Below are 25,654 nucleotides of genomic sequence, written 5' to 3'. Positions count from 1 at the left end.
ATATTCATCATAAAATTGAAATTAAGAGTCAAGAAATATAACAAATTTTCATCTAAAGAAATGTAATAATTATTTAAATCTTAACAATAATAATAAATGCATAAGTATAATATGTAGAAAAATTAGATAAAAAGGTAACTATATAATTAATAAAAAAAAATAGTTAGTGGTATGCTGAATATAATGTAATAAATAAAAGAAAAATTTAAAGAAAATCACAATTAGAAAGGTAGATAGTGATTAATAGCAGTTGTTAATACTTTATTTCTTATGAGCTACTATTTTGGTATGACATAATGTCCTTAATTATTTTAAAAAATATTTTAGGTATTTATCATAAATATTAACGAATTCAGACTAAATTGGTCTTATTTAACAAAATCATATAAAATGTTATTTATTCAATTGGCATTTTCTTGTAGATGAAGCTCTTCTATTTTTATATTAAATGTTAAAGAAAAATATTTATTTTAAAATAAAAATAGTATTACTAATTATTGGTGACCTTTTTATATGTGAAATAGGAGGAATTTCATATTTAGCAAAATTAATGTGACTTTTGGAAAGCAAATATAAAATGTGTATATTTCAGCATAAAGAGTCGGCACACTCTTACTTCTACACTCAACAACAAAATTTTTGCACCCACTTTACATCTATTATTTTCCCCTTTAATATTATAAATATTTTTACAAATAAAAAAAAATTACATACTTAAATATTTTATATTTATTTGATATTATTTTTTCTTATTTTTTATTCTTTTATTTTTGAAAAGTGTGTTACAATATTATTTAAAAAAAAAAAGAAAAACTTAACTTTTTCAATGAAATATCCCTTAAAATAGGTTGTCAAAGGGCTCCTAGAAAAACATTATCAGATAGTTTAATACTAAGGTAAATACATTGTTCATAGGGAACAGGAATGATCTTGTGACATGAGATTGAAGAAGAAGAACATGGTGAAGGTTTGGTATATCTGAAAGCTAAGTTCTGGTTTGTCTGAGATCAATGGAGGGCAGTGGCATATCGAGAGTTGACAGTGGAAGAGACAGTGGTTCTAAGATATGGAGGAACAACAGCATGGATGTTTTTTCAACTTCTGAACGTGAAGATGATGAGGAAGCTCTCAAATGGGCAGCAATAGAGAGACTTCCCACGTATCTTCGCATTCAGAGAAGTATTCTCAACAGTGAAGATGGCAAAGGGAGAGAAGTTGACATCAAGCAACTAGGCCTCACAGAGAGGAAGATTATTGTGGAGAGGCTCGTGAAGATAGCAGAAGAGGACAATGAAAGGTTCTTGCTGAAACTCAGGGAGAGAATGGACAGGTTAGAGCTTGTTTTGTGAATCAAAGCACCACTTTTTTTTTTTTTTTTTTGCAGCATGCGTTCAAACAAAAGCTGAAAACATGGCCTATTGAAGCATAGTTTCGTTTTGAAAATATCTCAAAAGGGTCACAATATTTGTTTGTAACTTTCCTTTAGTATCAAGGATTGCTACAAAACTGTGTCAGTAACTATAATTTAAAGCCTTAGTTCTGGGTGGATTTGAGACTATATGGTGGTTGAGATTTTAGATGCTTGTGATTGTGAATTTCTGACTGATCTGTTGGACTGAATATGCAGAGCAGGGCTTGATATTCCAACAATAGAAGTTAGATTTGAGCATGTTAATGTGGAAGCACAGGTTTATGTTGGAGGACGATCCTTGCCTTCAATGCTGAACTTCTTCGTTAATGTAATTGAGGTATTTCGATATAGCACATGCTGTTTCTGTAGTGTTTTTTTCTTTCTTGGTTTTACCTCAGGTCGTTTAACCATGAAATCACCTCTTCCTTTTGCCAAGGGATTCTTACATTGTCTTCACATAATTCCAAGTCCAAAGAAACCGTTACATATACTTCAGAATATCAGTGGAATCATAAAGCCTCGAAGGTGAACTCATCACTCACTGTTTTTTTCATTGTATAATTATGTAGTGATTTTACTCAAATAGCACCTTTCAACCAGATGTTTTAGTGTTTTGATGATGAGCCTTTTGCAGAATGACATTGCTTTTGGGACCACCAGGTTCTGGAAAGACCACATTGCTGTTGGCATTGGCTGGAAAACTTGGTAAAGATTTGAAAGTAAGAAAACCAACTTTGAGAGAATAATCTTGCACTAATTATGATAATTATAAGAGAATAATTCACATAATTCACTAATTATTATAACTATACATTGCATTTGAGTAACTGATATAATTGGTGATGGAACCTCAGCATTATGGGAGAGTCACATACAACGGACATGGGCTTGAAGAGTTTGTGCCACAAAGGACATCAGCTTATATAAGTCAACATGATAACCACATTGGAGAAATGACTGTGAGAGAAACACTGGCTTTCTCAGCTAGATGTCAAGGGGTTGGACAGAATTATGGTTTGTTGCTTCATTTTCAGGAATAAAATCATAGATAACAAAAGCAATGCAAAATACCTTTTAACCGAATCTCAACAATCTTAAATTCTCTAAATCAGAGTTTTGAATTTAACTTCATTTGCAGAGATGTTGGCTGAGCTACTAAGAAGAGAGAAACAAGCAAAGATTAAACCAGATCCTGATATCGATGCATATATGAAGGTGAGAAAAAAAAAAGTTTGACAAAACTTTGTTTGAAATTCTGAACACATAGGATCATATTGTGTAGGCTGCAGCATTAGGAAGACAGAGAACGAGGGTAGTCACTGATTACATTCTTAAGGTAAGAGTTCAGATTCATCAAATAAAGAAAATAATGATGGTTTCTGAAGAAACAGCATAATATGTTTTCATTAAATGATGTAGATTTTGGGACTTGAAGTGTGTGCTGACATTATGGTAGGAGATGGAATGATAAGAGGTATCTCAGGAGGGCAGAAAAAGAGAGTCACAACAGGTAGTTTATGTTTATTAATAACAGCATGAAAAATAAAACAAGAATTGGGAACCTATAAAGAGTTTGATTACTAAAAGTTTCTGCGTAATAATGAAGGGGAGATGCTGGTTGGACCTGTAAAGGTGTTGTTCATGGATGAGATATCAACTGGTTTGGACAGTTCCACAACTTTTCAGATAGTCAACTCCATCCAACAATCTATCCATATTCTGAATGGAACTGCACTTGTTGCTCTTCTACAGCCTGCACCAGAAACTTATGAACTATTTGACGATATAATACTGTTAACAGATGGGCAAATTGTGTATCAAGGACCAAGAGAAAATGTACTTGAGTTTTTTGAATCTATGGGTTTCAAGTGTCCAGAAAGAAAAGGAGTAGCTGACTTCCTACAAGAAGTATGAGCGTGATTCACTTGGTGTTGGTTTTAAAGATTTTCTTGTTCGTATTTTATGAATTGAAGGTTAACTTTGTTCTTGTGGGATGCAACAGGTTACATCAAAAAAGGATCAGTGGCAATATTGGGCACGTAAAGATGAACCTCACAGCTTTGTCACTGTCAAGGATTTCGCTGAAGCATTCCAATTATTTCACATAGGTCAAAAACTAGGAGAGGAGCTAGCCACTCCATTTGATAAGTCTAAATGCCATCCAAATGCATTGACCACAAAGAAGTATGGTGTTAACAAGAAGGAGCTGCTGAGGGCTTGTGCTAGCAGAGAGTTTTTGCTTATGAAGAGAAATTCGTTTGTCTACATATTCAAAGTCACACAAGTGAGAAACATTCAATCACTAATTTCTTTCATATTATCTGATTTGAAACTAAATTCAAGCACAAAATACACTGCTTCAACTTTGATGTATCCTTTTCTTCTTGTCTTTTCCTCTTGGAACCTTATGCATGTCTGAATCCTTGTTTTCAGCTCGTCTATTTAGCTGTCATGACAACAACATTATTTCTACGAACTAAGATGCATCACGAGACCGTGGAGGATGGAGGAACTTACTTGGGTGCTCTTTTTTTCGCAGTCATGGTAGCGATGTTCAATGGAATATCAGAGCTAAATATGGCCATTATGAAACTTCCTGTCTTTTACAAGCAAAGGGACCTTCTTTTCTATCCTGCATGGGCTTATTCTATTCCACCATGGATTCTCAAAATACCTGTAACCCTTATAGAAGTAGCTATTTGGGAAGGAATCACTTACTATGCCATTGGCTTTGATCCAAATTTTTTAAGGCAAGAAGCTGCAACATCATCAATTAAGCTTCTGGTTATTCATTTTGGAATCTAATGAGAAGTTCTACTGGCAGGCTTTTGAAGCAATACTTGATACTTCTGTGCATTAATATGATGGCATCTTCACTGTTTCGGTTGATGGCCGCATTAGGAAGGGATGTTATAGTTGCAAACACCGTTGGAGGATTTGCATTACTTGTAGTTCTGGTTTTGGGAGGATTTGTGATTTCGAGAGGTAAGAAAATTGTAACTTGAAATTTGGTTTTTGTAATGAAAACTTTTTATGATAAGTTTGTTCTTTGTGGCAGAGGATGTGCACAAATGGTTTGTGTGGGGTTACTGGTCCTCACCTCTGATGTATGGACAGAATGCCATAGCTGTGAATGAATTTCTTGGTCATAGTTGGAGAAAGGTAACACTCTTTGTTTGCAATGGTTAGCATATTTCATGAGAAACACTGAGCATTGGAAAGTTAGATATATATTTATGAGATGATTTATTGATGCTGTAGGTTACTCCTAATTCCAACGAATCGTTAGGAGTTTTGATACTGAAAACTCGTGGACTTTTCCCAGAAGCTTATTGGTATTGGATTGGAGTAGGAGCATTGCTTGGTTATGTATTTCTGTTTAATTTTCTGTTCACCTTGGCTTTGCAATATCTAAGTCGTAAGTACTATATTCATGCATCTTTTAACTGAGAAATTTACTTGGATCCTTTTAAATAACCAGAGACTAAATTTGTTCTCGTTGAATATGTTTCTTCTGCAGCATTTGCAAAGGATCAAGCAGGGCTATCCCAAGAGACATTGCTGGAGAGAAATGCCTCAACAACTGAAGAGTTAATTCAATTAACAAATGGAAAGAGCTCCTCTGGTGAGTACTTGAGCACAAGTTACAGTTTCTTCATTTTCAGCTTGTTCTTTGGTAATGAGGCCATAACCTGTTGAATGTGATGACAAGTCAGAAATAAAGACGGTAGATGAAAGAAGTATGTCATCCAGGTCATTTTCTGGAAGAGTAAGTGATGACAAAGCTAACAGAAGTGGAAGGAGGGGTATGGTTCTTCCTTTTCAACCTTTATCCCTCACTTTTGATGAGATCAAATATTCTATAGACATGCCACAGGTACTTTATTTTTATGTGTAATCTTCCCATTTATATGGTATTGTTTCTATTTAAAATATATTTTAGAGCATACTTCGATTTTATTTTTTTTGCTCCAAGTGGACAAGGAACTGCTATAGCACTGAACTTAGTCTGATCATTGTGGAAAATAATTAGAACTGTTGTACATTTTGACTGTTATATTGATTGTAGGAAATGAAAAAGCAAGGAGTTTTTGAGGAACGTCTAGAACTTTTGAAGGGTGTTAGTGGTGTCTTTAGGCCAGGAGTACTAACAGCTCTGATGGGTGTAAGTGGTGCTGGTAAGACTACTTTGATGGATGTTCTTGCTGGAAGGAAAACTGGTGGATATATTGAAGGGAGCATCACAATATCTGGATACATAAAGAGGCAAGAAACGTTTGCACGCATCTCAGGATACTGTGAACAATTTGATATCCACTCACCTAATGTTACAGTTTATGAATCTTTGCTATATTCGGCCTGGCTTCGTTTACCTGGTGAAGTTGATGGCGCAACTAGAAAGGTACAACTTTCTTCTATCTAAATTGAAACATGAAACTCATTACTTAAGACCTGAAAGAATGATCAGGTTCTCTCAGGAAAACTTCTAAGTATAGAGAAAAGAAGAAAGAAAAATGAAATCAACTTCTCCATAAACTACAATTAGTTTCAGAATGCTAAAATTAGCTTATAACTTCTATAAATCAATTCATGTATAAACTGATGTGTAGAAGTTATAAGCTAACGGAGAAACTAATCTTAGTTTTTCTTCTTACTTTTCTCTTTTAGAAGCTTTTGTGAAGAAGTTTCCTCAATATTGACCTTCTCTCTTCACCGTATCTTATTACTTGCAATGGTTTGGAACACTTGTTGCATCACATCATGCATGAGGACATAACATCTTGTAAACTTGAACTCAATTCAATGAGCTGTAGATGTTCTTGGAGGAAGTCATGGAGCTAGTTGAGCTTAACTCAATAAGAGGAGCACTTGTTGGCTTGCCAGGAGAGACTGGTCTTTCAACTGAGCAGCGCAAGAGGCTTACAATTGCAGTTGAACTTGTAGCCAACCCATCAATAATTTTCATGGATGAGCCAACCTCAGGCCTTGATGCTAGAGCAGCTGCAATTGTAATGAGAACTGTGAGGAACACTGTGAACACAGGACGAACTGTGGTTTGCACCATCCACCAGCCAAGTATTGATATATTTGATGCGTTTGATGAGGTAAGTACTAACTAGTCTTCACATTGAGGTAAAGTTGTGTAAGCCACCTTTTTGGAAACTATGTTTCAAATCAAAGAATAAAGTATTGCCATCTCCATTTTTTCAGCTGCTACTTTTGAAAATGGGAGGGGAGCAAATATATGCTGGTCCATTAGGCAGCCACTGTTCCCATCTGATTCAGTACTTTGAGGTGAATCTCTGGTGTAAATGAGATCCAACAAACATAAAAACATAAATTGCTTCTGTAGCATATAAATCTAGCATATTTACTGTAGTTCATGATTGATATAGGCTATTGAAGGAGTTCCTAAGATCAAGGATGGTTATAACCCTGCAACCTGGATGTTGGAAGTTACATCAGCAGGAACAGAAGCAACTCTTAAGGTCAACTTCACCAATGTGTACAGAAACTCAGAACTATATCGGTTAGACTTCTAACTCATATTGTAATCAGTAGTTGTTTGGTTTCTTTTCACTTTTCCTTTTGTGTTTCTAACTCTCACGATCTGTTCTAATCTTCTCTTCTCAATTTTATATACATTACTGTCACTTTTTTTTTATTGTGGTTCCTCTTTCCAAACCTTTGGTTAGAAAGTGAACACAGATCTGTTCTCAAACCAAATGGATTCAATTGTTGATGATTTTAATGTTGTTGTTTTTCAAGATTTTGATCAATCATCACTCATGCTTCCGATTGTATAGGAGAAACAAAGAATTGATCCAAGAGCTTAGTATACCACCTCAAGGTTCAAAGGATCTACATTTTGATAGTCAGTATTCACAGACTTTGGTGGCACAATGTAAAGCTTGTCTATGGAAACAACATTTATCATACTGGAGGAATACATCATATACAGCAGTTAGAATCCTATTCACAATGCTAATAGCATTGTTATTTGGGATCATATTTTGGGACATTGGCCTGAAAAGGTATGTGAAAAGCAAACAATGCATTGAGATAAAATAAACAAAGTGATGCGAAAATGAATTTCAAAACAAATAATATCACCTAGTTGGTTAATAACGGCATGATAATGAAAATCACAGGAGAAAAGAGCAAGATCTTTTCAATGCTATGGGCTCAATGTATGCTGCAGTTACCTTCATTGGAGTACAAAATGCTGCCACAGTGCAGCCTATAATAGCTGTAGAGAGAACAGTTTTTTACAGAGAGAGAGCTGCTGGAATGTATTCAGCTTTGCCATATGCAATTGCACAGGTAAAGTACTAACTTGATAAATATTTTGAATTTAGTAAAATGAGTGTTCATAAATTATCTTTGATCTTCTATTCTAAACTACTTTTCTTTTATGTATACACATCTGTCTTACTCCAAACTCCAAAGCAACAACAATTGATTGATTATTGAATAGTAAACGTTGAACTCTAACAATTGTTTTGTACTTGCAGGTTGTTATTGAACTTCCCCACATCTTGGTTCAAACCCTGATGTATGGGATTATAGTATATGCCATGATGGGATTCGATTGGACCACATCAAAGTTCTTGTGGTTTCTTTTCTTCATGTTCTTCACTTTCTTATACTACACCTTATATGGTATGATGACCATGGCCATCACCCCCAATCCACATGTTGCTGCCATATTGTCCAGTTCATTCTTTGCAATATGGAGTCTTTTCTCAGGCTTCATCATTCCCTTATCTGTGAGTCACACAACCTTGTTTACAATTTTTTTTCTTACATGTCACTGCTCACTCTAAAACAAAATGCCACTTCCTAATGATTTCCTTGGGTTTGCTTTCTTTTATCAAACACCCTGTCCGCATAGAAGTTGTGAATTTAAAGTAAGAATTTGAAGCATATTAACATGCAATTCTACTGGTATACACAATCCAATGTTAGAATTCTAAGTGAATCCATAGGTAGAAAAGAGAAAGTAAAAACATTATATAAAAGTGAAGACCTGCTAATCCATTGTCTTAAAGTTTTTAGTAAAAAATAGTATCAATCTCTTATATGGTTAGGTTCACATCTTGTTGATATTGTGTTTTTCCAGTGAACCTCCTTCTCCTCCTTCTCGATAGATCCAACCTCTAATGTCACTACAAAATTGCCTAGAGTCATTTAAAAACATGAGAAATCCACAGCTTTTGTGATTTCTGATAAGTTTCAACCAGTAAGAGATTCTGCATGAAGAGAAATGAGTCAATGGTGAACATTTTTCTTATTTATTTTTTTCATTTGCAACTAACTTTGAAAATGAACACAATTACAGAGAATACCAATATGGTGGAAGTGGTACTATTGGATTTGCCCTGTTGCATGGACCTTGAATGGATTGGTGGCATCCCAATATGGAAATGACATGCAGAAGCTTGAGAATGGCCAAAGGGTTGAAGAATTTGTGAAGAGTTATTTTGGGTTTGAACATGATTTTCTTGGAGTGGTTGCAATTGTAGTGGCTGGTTTCTCACTTTTGTTTGCACTCATCTTTGCCTTTGGAATCAAAGTATTCAACTTTCAAAAAAGATGAAATCATCACAAATGCTTCTCACTCTAGATCATACAATCATACCCAATTTTTAAGAACATTTTAGTTTGTCAAAGAAAAGGTATTTATGTACATTTGTCAAAATCCTAGATCATATTTTCCTCTAGAATTTGCCCTAAATTAATAGTATTACATGATTTTATATAATGAGTTGTTATTAATTTTTATCATCATCTTGTAATATTTAGCATATTGGTTATAAAGAACCATTATTGTATCATATGTCATGAATATTGACATGAAAGCATTTAATTTTAATTTTTATGACATATCACTTTCGAAGATATAGTTTAAAATAATATTCTCGTCTTAATAACTTCTTTTATTTATTTAATTAACCTAACATTTTATGTTGGTTTTGTTGAAAAGGAAGTGGGAATCGATACACCCAATACTTTTTTCTTAATAACTTCATTTTCTTATAGGTGAATTTAAATATAAGAAAAATAAGTTATGCATAATAGATTTCAGGTTAAATATGTTTTTAGTCCTTATAATTTGGGACAATTTTAGTTTTAGTTCCTCCTTCAAACTAAAGTACAATTTAATCCCTCAACTTGAGAAAACTCTGGTTTTAGTCTTTTTTTACCAATCTTTTTTAACTTTATTTGTTGTTTCAAGCGCGTTTCTCAGTTAACATTGAATCAAAAATGTGTCAAACAGTATCAACAATCCAAATGCTACAATGAAACATGCTTGAAACAACAAATAAAGTTAAAAAAATTTGGTAAAAAGGACTAAAACCAGAATTTTCTAAAGTTGAAGGACTAAATTGAACCTTAGTTTGAAAGAGAGATTAAAACAAAAATCGCCCCAAAGTATAGGGACTAAAAACATATTTAACCCTAGATTTAAATATGAATAACCATATTTAATGGTATTATTCTTAAAATATTCATGATAACTAGGATAATTGAAAAAATGAACATTTTTTTGAATTTAAATTAATTAAATTAAATAATGCAATATTTAACACTTTTGAAGTTGTTAAAATAATATATCATAAAATCACTTTTGAAATAGAACTTTAATGTTTGTATTTCTTTCACATTATTATAAAACATGGTTTTATGTTGGAAATTCAACACGAGAAAATACTATTGACAGCCATATGAAACCAAATAATATTAAACAAATTAATCAATATATGACCTACTTTATTCCTTGTTGGGAGGTTTGAAAAATTTTGATAAAAAAAGGCTGAAAACTATTAGTGGGAGATTGAGGTGGCTTGAGACACTAAGAAACAAAGTTATGAAACAAAATTATATGGAGATGAGTACAAGTTTAAGAAGTTTAACCAATTATTTTTAAATTTTAATATTCATATGTTCCCACTTCCATGAATAAAAATAATAGAAAAAATTTTAATATAGAAAATTTATTTAACCAAACATAAACTTTAATTTTAAAGAGATATCCTCAAACTTTTCTTGGTTGTGTGTTTCGATGTGAGTCATCACGTAATAATACTTTATGATAAACAAAATTCTAAGTTATTTATTTACAATACATTTATTGAATATAAATAAAGTCTTACATTGGATAAAAGAAGAGATGAACATGAATTTATATACACATAAAGTAAGATACTTCCATTGGTAAGAAGTTTTTTAAAGTGGAACCAAAAATAAATTTGTGAGCTCTTGTCCTATTAAGATAATATCTTACTAGTATAGAGACTTATGTGTGTTGAACCTCCCTACAAATTTTCCATTTTGTTATATAATTTATTACAATAAATTATTTATTAACATTTTTAGTTTTTTCATTTTTATTTTCAATTTTATTAACAAATAGAGTTAACCTAATTATTGGTTCTTATTATAAATAATGAAAAAAATTGTAATTTCATCCTATACTTTCAAAAATTACAATTTTAACCTTCTAACATCTCATTCTACACTTCTAACTTTTCCAAAATTTTTACTTTACATGTTTTATCCTGCACCTCCAATACTTCATTCTATACTTTTAATTTTTTCTTTTTAAATTGTTTTTTAATCTCAATAAATATTTTTTTAACTTTTTCTCTTTTTTATTAAAAAAAGTAACCATACACCTCTTTAACACTTTCTAACAAATTTTTAAAACTTTATTTTTTATTTATAATTTAATAATTATTTAATTTAATTTAAAAATATAATATAATTTAATAATTTTCACATTTTAATAATTATTAAAATATAATTTGTATTATTATAATAATTATATTAAAAAAATTAAAATTAAAATAATTAAAATAAAAGTAATAAAAATAATAATAAAATCTCATTTAATATATATAAATATTAAATTATATTAAAATAATAAAGTAAATTAAATTATCATTAATTTTTAAATAGAAACTAAAATTTTTAAAAAATAATCATCGGATATTGGTATCTGATACTATAGTGATCGGATTTCCATTCCGATAAGAAAGTTTTTAAAAATTTGTTTTTCATTTATAATTTATTAATTATTTAACTTAATTTAAAAATTTAATATTATTTAATAAATTTTATATTTAAATAACTATTAAAATATAATTTATATTATTATAATATTATTATTAAAAAATTAAATTTAAAGCAATAGTAATTAAGAAATCTAAAAATTTCAAAATTTTATTTCATTAATTTAATATTTTAATATAATTTAATATATTTATATATATTAAATCAGATTTTATATTATTATTTTTGTTTTTTTATTTTTATTACTTTTATTTTAATTATTTTAATTATTTTAATTTTATTATTTTTAATATAACTATTATAATAATACAAATTATATTTTAATAATTATTAAAATATGAAAATATATTAAAATTAGATTTTTAAATTAAATTACATATTTATTAAATTCTAAATAAGAAACAAAGTTTTCAATTTTTTTATTAAAAGAGTGTAGAGTTAAAGGGGTGGAGAGTTATTTTAATAAGAAAGAGAAAAAGTTAAAAAATAAAAGGATTTTTTAAAAAAGTTGGAGATGTAGAATGAAGTGTTAGTAGGATCTGGTTGAAATACTCAAAAGTTTTTCATTGACTAGTCTTAAGCCAGAAAAGTGCCCCCTAATTTAGTTTAGAAATTAGCATTTGATTTGAAATCAATGAAAGCATGAATATTTAATTTGATTCTATGACGTCTTTGATCGGCACTGTGTAAGTAAATCCAACAGCATAAGACGACATATCATTGTTGAATCCGTTGAGTTCTCTTCCATAATTTGAACTGTGATTAAAAGAAACAATATAGAGTTATCAAAATTCTGATGACGTTCCACGAGATAATCATGCAAATTTCTTAAAGCTGAAAGAGTTTGAGAAAACTGAGTTTGAGTGTGCAAAAATATAAACCATAGTTTACTACTATAATTTTGTATCTTTGTCCACCAACAGCTTGTGTTATGGCCAAACACAAAATGACAGATGAAGTCTTTGACAGTCACGTAATTTTACTGTTTAGTGCAGCTGCTACAGATGCCATGCTTTGTTTTCATCTCTCTTTTCCTTTATCCATTCAATCATTAAGTGTCAACTCATCTTTAGATCCCTCTATAAATTCCAACAAGCATGGATTCATTCTTCAAAAGTATTTCATATAAGATTCAAAAGGGCAATCTTATTGTGTCCTGAAAAGTGGGAGCAACATTATGGTGTAAGGTTTAGTTTTGTATCATTGGGGTTGCTTTGTGTGAGATCAATGGAGGGTAGTGAGACACAGAGAGTAGAGGGTCAACGAGTGAGAGGGTTTGACATGTGGAGGAACCATTGCATGGGGGTTTTCTCAACTTCTCAACGAGAAGAAGATGAGGAAACTCTCAAGTGTGTGGCAATAGAGAGACTCCTTGCAAGGGCATGCACCAAGAGAAGTGTGGTCAACCAAGTGGGAGGGAAAGCAGAAGAGTTTGACACCAAGCAATTGGAGTTATCAGAGAGAAAGAGCCTTCTAGATAGACTTGTGAAGATAGCAGAAGAAGATAATGAGAGGTTCTTGCTGAAGCTCAGGGAAAGGATGGACAGGTGAGTCTCTGCAGGATTCATGATTGACACTACCAATTGGATCAGATGAAAATGTTTTCTGTCTGTTTTTATTTCTTTCGATTACAAAGTTATTCAAGAGAAGGAGAAGAAACCAAAATGAATTAACTCATTTTAACTAAGGAAATAAACTTCAACTTGATTCATTTTACAGTTTTATTTTCTTTCCAAGTGTGTACTTATTTGAGAAGTTTACATGTTAGAAGTCTCACGTCAACTAGAAATAAAGATCAATTTATAATATAAGTAGGTACAAGTCTCACTTTACTGATTAGCTAGAAATAAAGATCAATTTACAATATAAGCAGATGCAAATCCCAAGGTTGAGTTTGCTTAAAATCCACTTCTTAATATAGAATCATAGTCATAGATAAGAGTCTATCTTAAATTTATTATTTCACTCACTCTCGGATCACTTATTAATTTCTAATCTTAGGCTCAAGACGTGAGGGTTTATTTTCTTTTACTTACAAACTGATTTTATATAGTTGAGTTAGACTTAAAATTCATTTCTTAAGATATCATAACCATGGATCCTAGTGAAATTTGTTGTTCATTGACTTTGTTTCACGAACTATAGGGCCACACTATTGGATCACTCTAATTTATATTATCACATTCAAAATATATATGTCTCGACGTGAAGGATTGTTTTCTTTTTTGTGTGTATTTATTTGTGAAGTTTATCAAAAGACTTTTTACTTTATTTTCTGTTTTCACATTTTTTTATATAAAACAATAAAAAAAAAAAACAGGCTTATTTTTCCATTTTCACAGTTTCTTATGTAAAGTTTTGGAAACTAGGTGATAATTTTGTATTAAAATTGAAACATAAGCTAAAATCAGAAAACATTTTCTCAAACTCTAGAGAAAGTTACCTCAAAAGAACTAAATTGTTTTTGTGGGTAACTTGGGAGCTGAAGCATACTTCTTTGGAAAGCACCCAAATCCTAAAGTAATGAATGGGAAGATTTGATTAATATATGTTTTCTATGTTAAACTAAACTCACAGAGTTGGGCTTGAAATTCCAACAATTGAAGTTCGATTTGAGCATTTAAATGTTGAAGCACAAGTTTATGTTGGAAGCAGAGCATTGCCCACAGTACTCAACTTCTTTGTGAATGTGCTTGAGGTAATTCAAATCTCGCACATGGTTACTTTACTCATATAATGGGTTTTACCTATTTATTTTTTCGGTCTTTCTTTTGTTCAGGGGTTCTTAAATTCTCTTCAAATAATTAAAAGTCCAAAGAAACCGTTACACATCCTTCAGAATGTTAGTGGAATCATAAAGCCTAAAAGGTGAATTCAAAAAAATCTCCTTTGTTATTTTGCACTTTTTTTTACCTTGCTGAAAAAACTCATGGAAATGAACAGCTAGATAATTTTTGGTTCTGATGATGAGCTTTCTGCAGAATGGCATTGCTTTTAGGACCACCAGGATCTGGAAAGACCACATTGCTGTTGGCATTGGCTGGAAGACTTGGTAAAGATTTGAAAGTAAGGAAACCAATTTTAGTACTAAAACTTTTGAGAGAATAGCTGTTATATCTCTCTAATTATATAGTAAGTAACCTTAGTTTTAGTTTAGTAATTCCTGAATTATATTAATTAATGTCATTGGAGATGAAACCTCAGCATTCTGGGAGAGTAACATACAATGGACATGGTCTTGAGGAGTTTGTGCCACAAAGGACATCAGCGTACATAAGTCAACATGATAATCACATTGGAGAAATGACTGTGAGAGAAACACTGGCTTTCTCAGCAAGATGTCAAGGGATTGGAAAGAATTATGGTAATTGTGAACAAAAGAATGAATAAACCTTTTAAATATATCTAAAAAATACAGTGTTCTTAATCAGAATTTTGAAATTTACTACTTTACAGAAATGTTGACTGACCTCCTTAGAAGAGAGAAGGGAGCAAACATTGAACCAGATCCTGATGTTGATGCATATATGAAGGTGAGAAATAAGATAAAAAAGAAAGCCTTGAATCTTTATGTTTGAAATGGAGAGCGCACTGAATTTTGAAGAAGCTTCACTGTTTCATTACTTGTTGTTCATTGCAGGCAGCAGCACTAGAAGGGCAGCAGAACAGTGTGGTCATTGACTACATTCTTAAGGTAAAAGTACATACTCATCAGATATAAAAGACTAGTTAGTGAAACAAGAAAAGGTTCACATATTCTCTTATGGAATATTGCAGATTTTGGGACTTGAAGTGTGTGCTGACATTATGGTAGGAGATGAAATGATAAGGGGTATCTCAGGAGGGCAGAAAAAGAGACTCACAACAGGTAGACTCTATTTGGCAAGAAAAAACAATGACAAAATGAAACTTATGAAATGATGTTCATTGAATAAAATTACTTGATGAATAATGCTTAGGGGAGATGATGGTTGGACCTATAAGGGTGTTGTTCATGGATGAGATATCAACTGGTTTGGACAGTTCCACAACTTTTCAGATTGTCAACTCTATCCGGCAATCCATCCATATTTTGAATGGAACTGCACTTGTGAGCTTATTACAGCCAGCACCAGAAACTTATGAACTATTTGATGATATAATACTATTAACAGATGGGCAAATTGTGTACCAAGGACCAAGAGAAAATGTACTCGAGTTTTTCGAATCAATGGGTTTCAAGTGTCCTGAAAGAAAAGGAGTTGCTGACTTCTTACAAGAAGTATGAGTTTGATTCACTTAATCTTTTCAAAAATTTCCTTTGCTTTCATATAGATAGAGTAAATTTTGTTCTCTTCATGTGCAATAGGTGACATCAAGGAAAGATCAATGGCAATATTGGGCACATAAAGATGAACCGTATAGCTTTGTCACTGTCAAGGATTTTGCTGAAGCCTTCCAGTCATTTCACATAGGTAAGCAACTTGGAGATGAAATGGAAAATCCTTTTGACAAATCTAAGTGCCATCCAAATGCATTGAGCACAAAGAAGTATGGTGTTAACAAGAAAGAGCTGTTGAGGGCTTGTGCTAGCAGAGAATTTTTGCTTATGAAGCGAAATTCCTTTGTCTACATATTCAAAGCCACACAAGTGAGTAACATTCAATCACTGATATCATTTACATAATCTGATTTCAAGCTATATTTGGAGTCCAAAAATGCTGTTCAATTTATTTGTTCATGAATAAAAGGTTAAATACACTGTCCTTTTCTTCTTTTATATTTGTGTTTTATGTGCCCTTAAGCATGCCTTGTTCTGGCTTTTCAGCTTACTTATTTAGCTATCTTGACAACAACATTATTTCTCCGAACCAAGATGAGTCACTATACCAAGGAAGATGCAGAAGCTTACATGGGTGCTCTGTTCTTCACTGTCACTGTTGCAATGTTCAATGGAATATCAGAACTGAATATGACAATCATGAAACTTCCTGTCTTTTACAAGCAAAGAGACCACCTCCTTTATCCTTCATGGGCTTATTCTCTTCCACCATGGATCCTCAAAATACCATTAACCCTTGTAGAGGTTTCCATCTGGGAATGTATCTCTTATTATGCCATTGGCTTTGATCCAAATATTCTCAGGCAAGAAGAAACTAAGGACTTGTCTGTTTCTCTTATTAAATTTTTGTTTGAGAAATAAGACAATTGGAAATTATTTAGCAAATCAAGTCTTGAATTTTTTTCCTAAAACAAGCGTTTTGGAAACCAAAAAAGGAACAGTTGGAAGATATTTTCTCATCCTTTTTTTTTTCTCTCCAAAAGTTTTGTTCATGTACTCGAGAAACAATCTTCTAGAAAACAGATGTGTCCTTAGAAGATAAACATTTTCATGTGCTCGAGGGACAAATAAATTTTAGAAAATAGAAAATTGCTTTTGAAAACAATGAACAATTAAGGCCTAAACCATTTGTCCTCACTCTTCTACTATGCTATTACTCACTCACTTTTGGAATCTAATGAGAAATCTTATTGCAGGCTTCTAAAACAGTACTTGGTAGTCTTTTGCATTAACCAGATGGCATCAGCACTGTTTCGGTTGATGGCTGCACTAGGAAGGGATATTGTGGTGGCAAACACTGCTGGCACATTTGCACTGCTTGCAGTTACAGTTTTGGGAGGATTTGTGATTTCCAGAGGTGAGAAAGTGGCAGTGTAACCTAAAAGTTGGCTAATCTAATTAACGTTTCTTATCATAAAACTTTTATCTTTTGCATCAGAGGATGTGCACAAATGGTTTCTGTGGGGTTACTGGTCCTCACCATTGATGTATGGACAGAATGCTATAGCTGTGAATGAGTTTCTTGGGAATAGTTGGAGAAAGGTAAGGAATACCCTTTGTTTTTAATGGTGAAGGAGTCCTATGAAGAAGAATGAGCTTAGGAAAATAATATTTATATATGATAATTGTCTGAGATATTTTTCAGGTTAGTCTTAATTCCAGTGAAACATTGGGAGTACTGATACTGAAATCTCGTGGATTTTTCCCACAAGCGTATTGGTATTGGATTGGAATTGGAGCTTTGATTGGTTATGTTTTTCTCTTCAACTTTCTCTTCACCCTGGCTTTGCAATATCTCAGTCGTAAGTGCCATCTTTGAGCTGTGATTTTTAGTTGGACTTCTTTTCTGATAACAAATGCATTCTGATAATTGAATGTGTTGCTTAGCATTCAGAAAAGATCAAGCAGGGCTATCCCAAGAGAAGTTGCTTGAGAGAAATGCTTCAATGGCTGAAGAGCTCATTCAGTTACCAACTAGAAAGAATTCTTCTGGTGAGTCCTTAAGTTCTAAGCTATATGTTCTGTGCTTGTAACTTGAAGTTTGGAATTCAAGCCATAAATAACAAAACATGACTATAAACAGATACAAAGATGGACAAAGAAGCAAGTCCACCATCCTCTGGAGAATTTGGTAAAAAGAGCATAGCCAGTGACAGTGGAAAGAGAGGCATGGTTCTTCCTTTTCAACCTCTATTCCTGGCTTTTGACGAGATAAGATATTCTGTAGACATGCCACAGGTACCTTTGTTTGATATATGTTTCAATTGACTTTTCTTTTTATACGTAATTAGTTACATTTAAGAGGTTAAACTATTCATTTAGTCCTTGTAGGTAACACTCATTTAGAAATGTACAAAAAAGCTTAAGTTTTAGTTCCTATAAGGGTGTATAAGGTTGAAACTGAACTTTTTAAGATAAAACTTTTTCAGGTAAAACTTAAGAAGCATAGTAATAGAACATAATATCTTTAGGAGTACTGGTAAGGCTGTATGAGGACCTAAAACAGAACCTTTTTTGTAGGAAATGAAAAGTCAAGGAATCAGTGAGAATCGTCTTGAACTTCTGAAAGGTATTAATGGTGCTTTTAGGCCAGGGGTGCTAACAGCTCTGATGGGTGTAAGTGGTGCTGGCAAGACTACTCTACTTGATGTTCTATCTGGAAGGAAAACAAGTGGATACATCGAAGGAAGCATCACAATATCTGGATACCCGAAGAAGCAAGAAACATTTGCTCGCATATCAGGATATTGTGAACAACTTGATATCCACTCACCCAATGTTACAGTTTTTGAGTCCTTGCTATACTCAGCATGGCTTCGTTTATCTCCAGAAGTTGATAAAGAAACTAGAAAGGTAGCTTTAAGACAATTTTCTTTTCAAAAGAGGCACGAGTTTCATGATTTAAAACTGATTCAAATATCATAATATTGTTCAATAATAACAACAGAAGGTCTTGTTTCACTTATGCAGATGTTCATTGAGGAAGTTATGGAACTTGTAGAACTTAATTCATTAAGAGAAGCACTTGTTGGATTGCCAGGACAGACTGGATTGTCAACTGAACAGCGCAAGAGGCTTACAATTGCTGTTGAACTTGTAGCCAACCCATCAATAATTTTCATGGATGAGCCAACCTCAGGCCTTGATGCTAGAGCAGCTGCAATTGTGATGAGAACTGTAAGGAACACTGTTGACACAGGTCGAACTGTGGTCTGCACCATCCACCAGCCAAGCATTGATATATTTGACGCCTTTGATGAAGTAAGAAGCCTTACTTTTTGGATCAATTGCATTCTAAATGTGATTTGATTCTTCAAAGGTTCTTACCATGTTACATATATGAAATAAGAATTAAGTACTTTTTATTATCCACCTTTGCAGCTGTTACTTCTGAAATTGGGAGGGGAGCAGATATATTCTGGTCCAATTGGCAGAAACTCTTGCCATCTGATCCAGTACTTTGAGGTGAGTCCATGTCAATAATTTCAATATGTAAACTTTTAAAGACAAAACTTTAAAAAATTTCACATTATAAAGACATGATAGGAGATTTAATAAAAACATTCTCAATAAGACATATTATTTAGCATATCTGTGATCATATAGGATTTCTTTCTTATTTCTATAATCATAATAGATACTTATACTATAAGTTTATGAGCTTATAGAAAGTCAATGTAATTATCCTTATTATGTTGGAGTCATGTCAAAATTATGTCAGAGATAACAAAAAAAGTCTTTTAAATTGTTCACTAAACTGATACATGTCGTATGTAGGTATGTGTGTCGGTGTCCGTTACATGTCAGACACATGAACGAGTAGTATACCTTTTAGTGTAAATGAGATTGAGCATACTAGTTGCTTCTATAACATAAACATATTCACAAATTGATTACTATAGGCTGTTCAAGGAGTGCCTCAGATCAAAGATGGTTATAATCCAGCAACTTGGATGTTGGAAGTCACATCAGCAGCAAAAGAGGCGAGTCTTAAGATTGACTTCACAGATGTGTACAAAAATTCAGAGCTACACAGGTTAGACTCCTTAGTTGCACCACTATAACTGATAACAAGTATATGAACAACAAATATTTGGGTGGAAATAAGCAATAATTTTGTTTCTTTAGATGTCTTGAGCCAAAGCTTCATAATCCATTGTTCCATACTGATGAAAACATAAGGGTTTTTTTTTTCTCTCAAATTATTACAAAATGTCATCTTATTTTAACTTCTTTGAATCTAAGGTTTTGTACAAGAAACATGCTGGTCTTGTTTTCACTGTCTCCTTACAATAAGTGACACGTTTGTCAGTGATTGTGAAGACAGGAAATAAAAACAAAATCGTTTTCTGCAACCAAATTGTCCTTTTAAAAGTTACATATTCCTCGGCTTAGGATGTCAATGCAAAAAGTTCTGACAGATCATGAATAGGTACTGATGCTTCCCATTTGTTAATCAGGAGAAACAAACAACTGATTCAGGAGCTCAGTGTACCATGTCAAGGTTCAAGAGATCTATACTTTCATAGTCAGCATTCACAGAGTTTCATGGCACAACTCATAGCGTGCCTATGGAAGCAACATTTGTCATATTGGCGGAACACATCATATACTGCAGTTAGACTCCTATTTACCACAACTTCAGGCTTATTGTTTGGGGTGATATTTTGGAACGTTGGTTTCAAAAGGTATTTGGAAAACGAAAAGCACATCACAATGACTAAGTAGTTTAATTCTGATATAATATTGGTTCAAAGATCTCACATGGGTGTTCACGATTGATTTTGAATCGAGTTTGAGAAAGATAATATCCAAAACTAGTTAACTTTTGTTCTTTGTAGACCCCTTTTAAATTGATGCCAAGAAATGCAGAGTAGTACTTTCAAAAACTAATTAACTATTATTGATTCGTTCTATTCCTACTAAATGTAAAACTAGAGAGTGAAAATGAATTTCAAAAGAAAAATTTGTTGAAATAAAAATTTGCAGGAGAAAGGAGCAAGATCTTTTTGATGCAATGGGTTCAATGTATGCTGCTGTTACCTTCATTGGGGTTGTGAATGGTGCCTCAGTGCAGCCTATAGTAGCAATTGAGAGAACAGTCTTCTACAGAGAGAGAGCTGCAGGAATGTATTCAGCTTTACCATATGCTATTTCACAGGTATTATATCACAATCTCTCAAAATAATAAATAGTCTTAATTAACCATGACAACTTTCACATTCTTAATTGATGAGTCTTTCAAGAGGAAGGATAACCAGAGTGACATAATACCAATGACACCTAAGCCTAACCTACACATAAGATATTGATACTGCCTCAAATCTAAAACTTTGAGACATGAGCCCATTCCACATATAAGATATCAGTCTAAAACCTTAAGGTAATGAATTTATAAGTCTCTTTCTTATGGTATTATCAAAAGTAATCATCGACTCTAATACCACTTTTAGATTTTTCGATAGAGGATGACTTGGAAAACACAAAAACAATGAAATATGAACCTAGATCGTACATAAGGGATTGACACCACTAATAACCTAAAATCTTAAGACAATGATATTATAGTCTTCTTCCTTGTATGTTGTTCAATTTTACTCTCTTTACTCAACATAAAACTTAGACCCACACATAGATTTTTCAACATTAATTTAGTTCATACACATGTAACACATTCTTAGTTTGGTCTTTACATAAAGAAATTAAATTAAAAAGCATCACACATATAAGAAACAAATTAAAAGAACACATTAAAAATAAGCAAGGTGTTAACTCCAACACGCAGAATGAGTTCATAATAACTGATGTGATAAGTTTTTACTTATAAAAACTAAATTGAGAATCTGATAGAAAGTAAATTATATGTTTAACTTTGAATTAAAGTAACATGTAAACTTACTTTAAATCTAAAGTAGATCATACTTTCTGACTTGACACAATTTGTGGTACACATCATGACACAATTTGTATATGATCAATGGCAGGTTATTATAGAGCTTCCTCACATATTGGCTCAGGCTCTGATATATGGTATCATAGTATATGCCATGATGGGATTTGAATGGACAGCACCAAAGGTGTTTTGGAACCTCTATTACACCTACTTCAGTTTCTTATACTATACTTTCTATGGTATGATGACCATGGCCATAACTCCTAATCCACACATTGCTGGTATATTGTCCACCTCATTCTATGCAGTATGGTGCCTTTTCTCAGGCTTCATCATTCCTTTATCGGTTTGTTACAACTTTCCCTCTAACTCTGATATTTATCAAGATAGTTGATAGGTATATGTTAGTTATTTAGTGCACCAGGAATATTGGTTATAACAACAGAACAAGTGATATTCCATTGCTTTGATGATGACAATTTAAAAAAAAATGGATATAATTTTATGCATTTTGATCAAATTTTACAACTTACGTAACATTTTTTACATAACATGAAACTCATTATAGGATCAAAACTATAATGCAGAGAATACCAATATGGTGGAAATGGTACTATTGGATTTGCCCTGTTGCATGGACCTTGTATGGATTGGTGGCATCCCAATATGGAGATGACATGCAGAAGCTTGAGAATGGCCAAAGGGTTGAAGAATTTGTGAAGAGTTATTTTGGGTTTGAACATGATTTTCTTGGAGTGGTTGCAATTGTAGTGGCTGGTTTCTCCCTTTTGTTTGCACTCATCTTTGCCTTTGGAATCAAAGTATTCAACTTCCAAAAAAGATGAAATCACTCTAGAGGTTTTATGCATCCATTTGAAGCATTCTGGATATGGCTGAACTGAATTTTGCAATTCATTTGTAAGATTCTGTCATAGTATGTAGATTGGCCCATTTGTATTCAAATTTTAAAACATTTTAGTTTGAAAAATAAAACATGTACATTGTTTCAAATCCTAAGTTGTCCTTTTAGGTAAGCCACCATTTTAATCTCTCAACATATCATGTTAAACTAATTGATCAACTTCAGTTACATTACAGATAACAAATTACTTATTATTTAGTACATTAGTAAACAAAAAGATAGCTGCATTGATGCTGAAATGAAAAATAAATGTGAAAAATAATACTGATTTATTATTCAAATCATAAAAAATATATTCTGATACTCTTTATTTATAATAATCTAATTCTCCTAAAAAGGAAAATAAAAAAACTAAAAATCTTGAAAAAATAAAATAAAATAAAAAATTATGTATCTGTTTTCTCTAATTAGGAAGATTCTAAAAGATATTATCTCAAATTATATCAATAAAAAAGATTTGCATAATTAAATCTCTAAAAGGTTCAATCAGACAGATTGAAAATTCACATAACTATTTTGTTATACTTTTTTATTGATGACTTCTGATTAGGGAAATTTAAAGCAAATTAATAAATTTAGATCATCCATGTTTTGTTGATAAAAACGAGAATTTAAAATTTTTGGTAGAAATGCGTATGAAAAGAAATAATTATAATAATAATTAAAAATAATTTTAACAATTAAAAGATGATGATACTAGATTAATTAGAAAAAATATTAGACAACTGTAATTATAAATTAATTTAAAATACAAATAAAAAGTATATTCAAGACAACAACTAATGGGTCAAAAACAGAATACAAAAGTTATCTTTTACTTTTGAATTACACAGTAAAAAGGGCATAAACAGAATTCTCTTTATATAAGGGTGTAGGGTAAAATTTGCGGAGGTGCAAGAAGAAGCTGCCTGCGTTTAGAAGATAAAGAAGTGCAAACAGTGTGGAATTGGATTGTCACTCTTTAACCTTCTAATCTATGGGTCTATTTTAATGGTGGAATAGTTAATATTGAAATTAAAATGAATTTTAAATTAATTTATATTAATAGAATTTCAGAAAAAGGCTTAATAATTTTTTTTATTTATAAAATTAAAGAGTTTTTGAGTTTAGTGCCTATGAAAAGTTTTCTTTCTTTTTCATCCTTATAAAATTCGAAATCACTACTTCTTTGCTCCATATGAAATATGTAAATTTTGGTGATAGTCCCTAAAATATTTCTCTTCAAAGTTAACTCTTTAAAAATATAAATTATTATTTTATTCTATGATATTTATTTAAAAAAAAAAGAAGATGAATAACATTTAGGTTACCAATCTCAAGAATTTCTTTCGAAGTAGTCATACCCACATTAAATAATAGTATTAATATTCTTCTCTTAAAATGATTATTTATCCTTTTATTCAAAACATATAAATAATTAATTAGAGTTATATAATATTAAAAAATAAAAATGATATTTTGAAAATTTAAAGAAACCAAAAAAGAAAATAATTTACAAGAAAAAACCAAACTTTACTAATTTATTAAATAAAGTCAATTTAACTTTTAATAACTTTTAAAACGTGCTGGGTAACAAGTCGTAATACTTTTCAATGTCTTTCACCTTATTATCTATAAGGACTAATGAACTATCTTTATCACTATTCTTTGTTCATTTTCAATAAAAATAATAAAAGTAATTTCTTATTTTATTTTGATCATAATGTCATTTTATATTAATCATATAAAAATAATCAACGAAACAAGATAAGAATAACATCATTCAGTTAAAACAAAATTAAACAAATATAAAAATATTAAATACTTAATAGATTAAAGAAATAATAAAAATTCAATCCAAAAATTAGAGCTGTCAAAATGGGATGGATTAACCCAACTTATCACTAGTTTGGATCGACTTGGGTTTGAAAAAATTATATTTTTTTATGAGGTGTTGTTTCCTCCATCTCCCCAAGTGTTCCTCCACCTCCCCACTATTTTCATTTATTTCAAAAATATTCTACACTTTCTCACTATTTTCTTTTATTCCAAAAATACCCTATACCTCTCCACTATCCTTAACAATTTTTTTTTCTCTCTTTACATTAATATGGTTCAGATTTGAATTTGTGATATATTGCAAAATATAAAATGCAGAGGAAACTTCAATATTAGTGTTTCTACCACTTCCATTTTATATTAATAGTAAATAATAATATATTATTATTATTATATACTAACTTTATAATGAAAAAAAACTAAATAAATTCCAAATTTTTAACAAATAATTTTTCTTTTATATTTTAAGTATTTAATAATATTTTTATATTATTTATCTAATAAATTAAATATTTTATTTAAGTTATTTGAGTTGAACATGTCGGTAAGTTAAAACATAATATAATATTGAAAATTATAGATATTAAGTGTAAAAAAAAAAAAAAAACACACACACACACACACACACATATATATATATATATATATATATATATATATATATATATATATATATATATATATATATATATATATATAAACATTTTTCTAGAAATTTAGAATAAAATTTTACCATTTATTAAGTAATTTGAAGAAAAAAAATATATTGAACAACAAAAATAGGATTGAATCAAACTTATTTTAAGGGAATATATCACAAGTTCAAATCTGAGTCATTAATGAGTCATGTAAATGTTTCATTAATGCAGAGAGAGAAAGAGAAAGATACTTAATGAGAGTGGAGAGATGTGGGGTATTTTTGGAATAAAAAAAAATAGTGAGGAGGTGTAGAATATTTTTGAAATAAATGAAAATAGTGCGAAGGTGGGGGAACATTTGGGAGGTGGAGGGAGCAACACCCTTTTTATGCTGGTCAGATTTCAATTTGACTTATTTAAATCCTGATCATCCAAGTTGAATCTGTGATGGATCAGGTTGGCCCACCACCCACTTACCTAATTTTATTTTATTAAAATTTAATTTTAATTTTATAAGAAAATATTTATCATTTTTTTGTTTGAAAAAATATTTAAGTTTTTTATTTTTAAAACT

General features: G+C 31.4%; 2 protein-coding genes across 2 annotated transcripts; both read left to right on the top strand.

The window, feature by feature from the left end:
- Positions 1-889: 889 nt before the first annotated feature.
- Positions 890-9,192, top strand: LOC106764732 (pleiotropic drug resistance protein TUR2). The gene is made up of 24 exons (XM_014649090.2): positions 890-1,330; positions 1,628-1,748; positions 1,848-1,936; positions 2,046-2,130; positions 2,266-2,425; positions 2,550-2,626; positions 2,694-2,747; positions 2,831-2,921; positions 3,018-3,319; positions 3,414-3,695; positions 3,845-4,161; positions 4,236-4,396; positions 4,470-4,573; positions 4,673-4,829; positions 4,932-5,036; positions 5,128-5,288; positions 5,481-5,813; positions 6,226-6,516; positions 6,623-6,706; positions 6,808-6,941; positions 7,219-7,446; positions 7,564-7,735; positions 7,927-8,181; positions 8,754-9,192. Exons 1-24 carry the CDS (start codon positions 1,011-1,013, stop codon positions 9,009-9,011), a joined length of 4,341 nt encoding a protein of 1,446 aa, XP_014504576.1. The 5' UTR covers positions 890-1,010; the 3' UTR covers positions 9,012-9,192.
- Positions 9,193-12,245: 3,053 nt separating this feature from the next.
- LOC106764010 (ABC transporter G family member 39) lies at positions 12,246-22,704 on the top strand. The gene is made up of 24 exons (XM_022782433.1): positions 12,246-13,035; positions 14,066-14,186; positions 14,268-14,356; positions 14,470-14,554; positions 14,693-14,852; positions 14,945-15,021; positions 15,129-15,182; positions 15,266-15,356; positions 15,448-15,749; positions 15,837-16,118; positions 16,296-16,612; positions 17,006-17,166; positions 17,248-17,351; positions 17,455-17,611; positions 17,697-17,801; positions 17,893-18,047; positions 18,330-18,662; positions 18,780-19,070; positions 19,191-19,274; positions 19,712-19,845; positions 20,270-20,497; positions 20,799-20,970; positions 21,794-22,048; positions 22,290-22,704. The coding sequence occupies exons 1-24, from the start codon at positions 12,716-12,718 to the stop codon at positions 22,545-22,547; spliced, it is 4,335 nt and encodes a 1,444-aa protein (XP_022638154.1). The 5' UTR covers positions 12,246-12,715; the 3' UTR covers positions 22,548-22,704.
- Positions 22,705-25,654: the final 2,950 nt, after the last annotated feature.

Source organism: Vigna radiata, chromosome 6 (assembly GCF_000741045.1).
Source record: "Vigna radiata var. radiata cultivar VC1973A chromosome 6, Vradiata_ver6, whole genome shotgun sequence".
Classification (NCBI taxonomy): domain Eukaryota; kingdom Viridiplantae; phylum Streptophyta; class Magnoliopsida; order Fabales; family Fabaceae; genus Vigna; species Vigna radiata.
Note: the sequence above shows the minus strand (reverse complement) of the source record. Positions and strands in the feature narration are given on the sequence as shown.

Coding starts and splice junctions, on each gene's coding strand:
- LOC106764732 (XM_014649090.2), top strand. CDS start 1,011: ATGGAGGGCAGTGGCATATCGAGAGTTGACAGTGGAAGAGACAGTGGT. Junction 2,131..2,265: donor AACTTGGTAAAGATTTGAAA/GTAAGAAAACCA, acceptor ATGGAACCTCAG/CATTATGGGAGAGTCACATA. Junction 6,707..6,807: donor ATCTGATTCAGTACTTTGAG/GTGAATCTCTGG, acceptor TGATTGATATAG/GCTATTGAAGGAGTTCCTAA.
- LOC106764010 (XM_022782433.1), top strand. CDS start 12,716: ATGGAGGGTAGTGAGACACAGAGAGTAGAGGGTCAACGAGTGAGAGGG. Junction 14,187..14,267: donor TCTTTGTGAATGTGCTTGAG/GTAATTCAAATC, acceptor TCTTTTGTTCAG/GGGTTCTTAAATTCTCTTCA. Junction 17,802..17,892: donor AACTAGAAAGAATTCTTCTG/GTGAGTCCTTAA, acceptor GACTATAAACAG/ATACAAAGATGGACAAAGAA.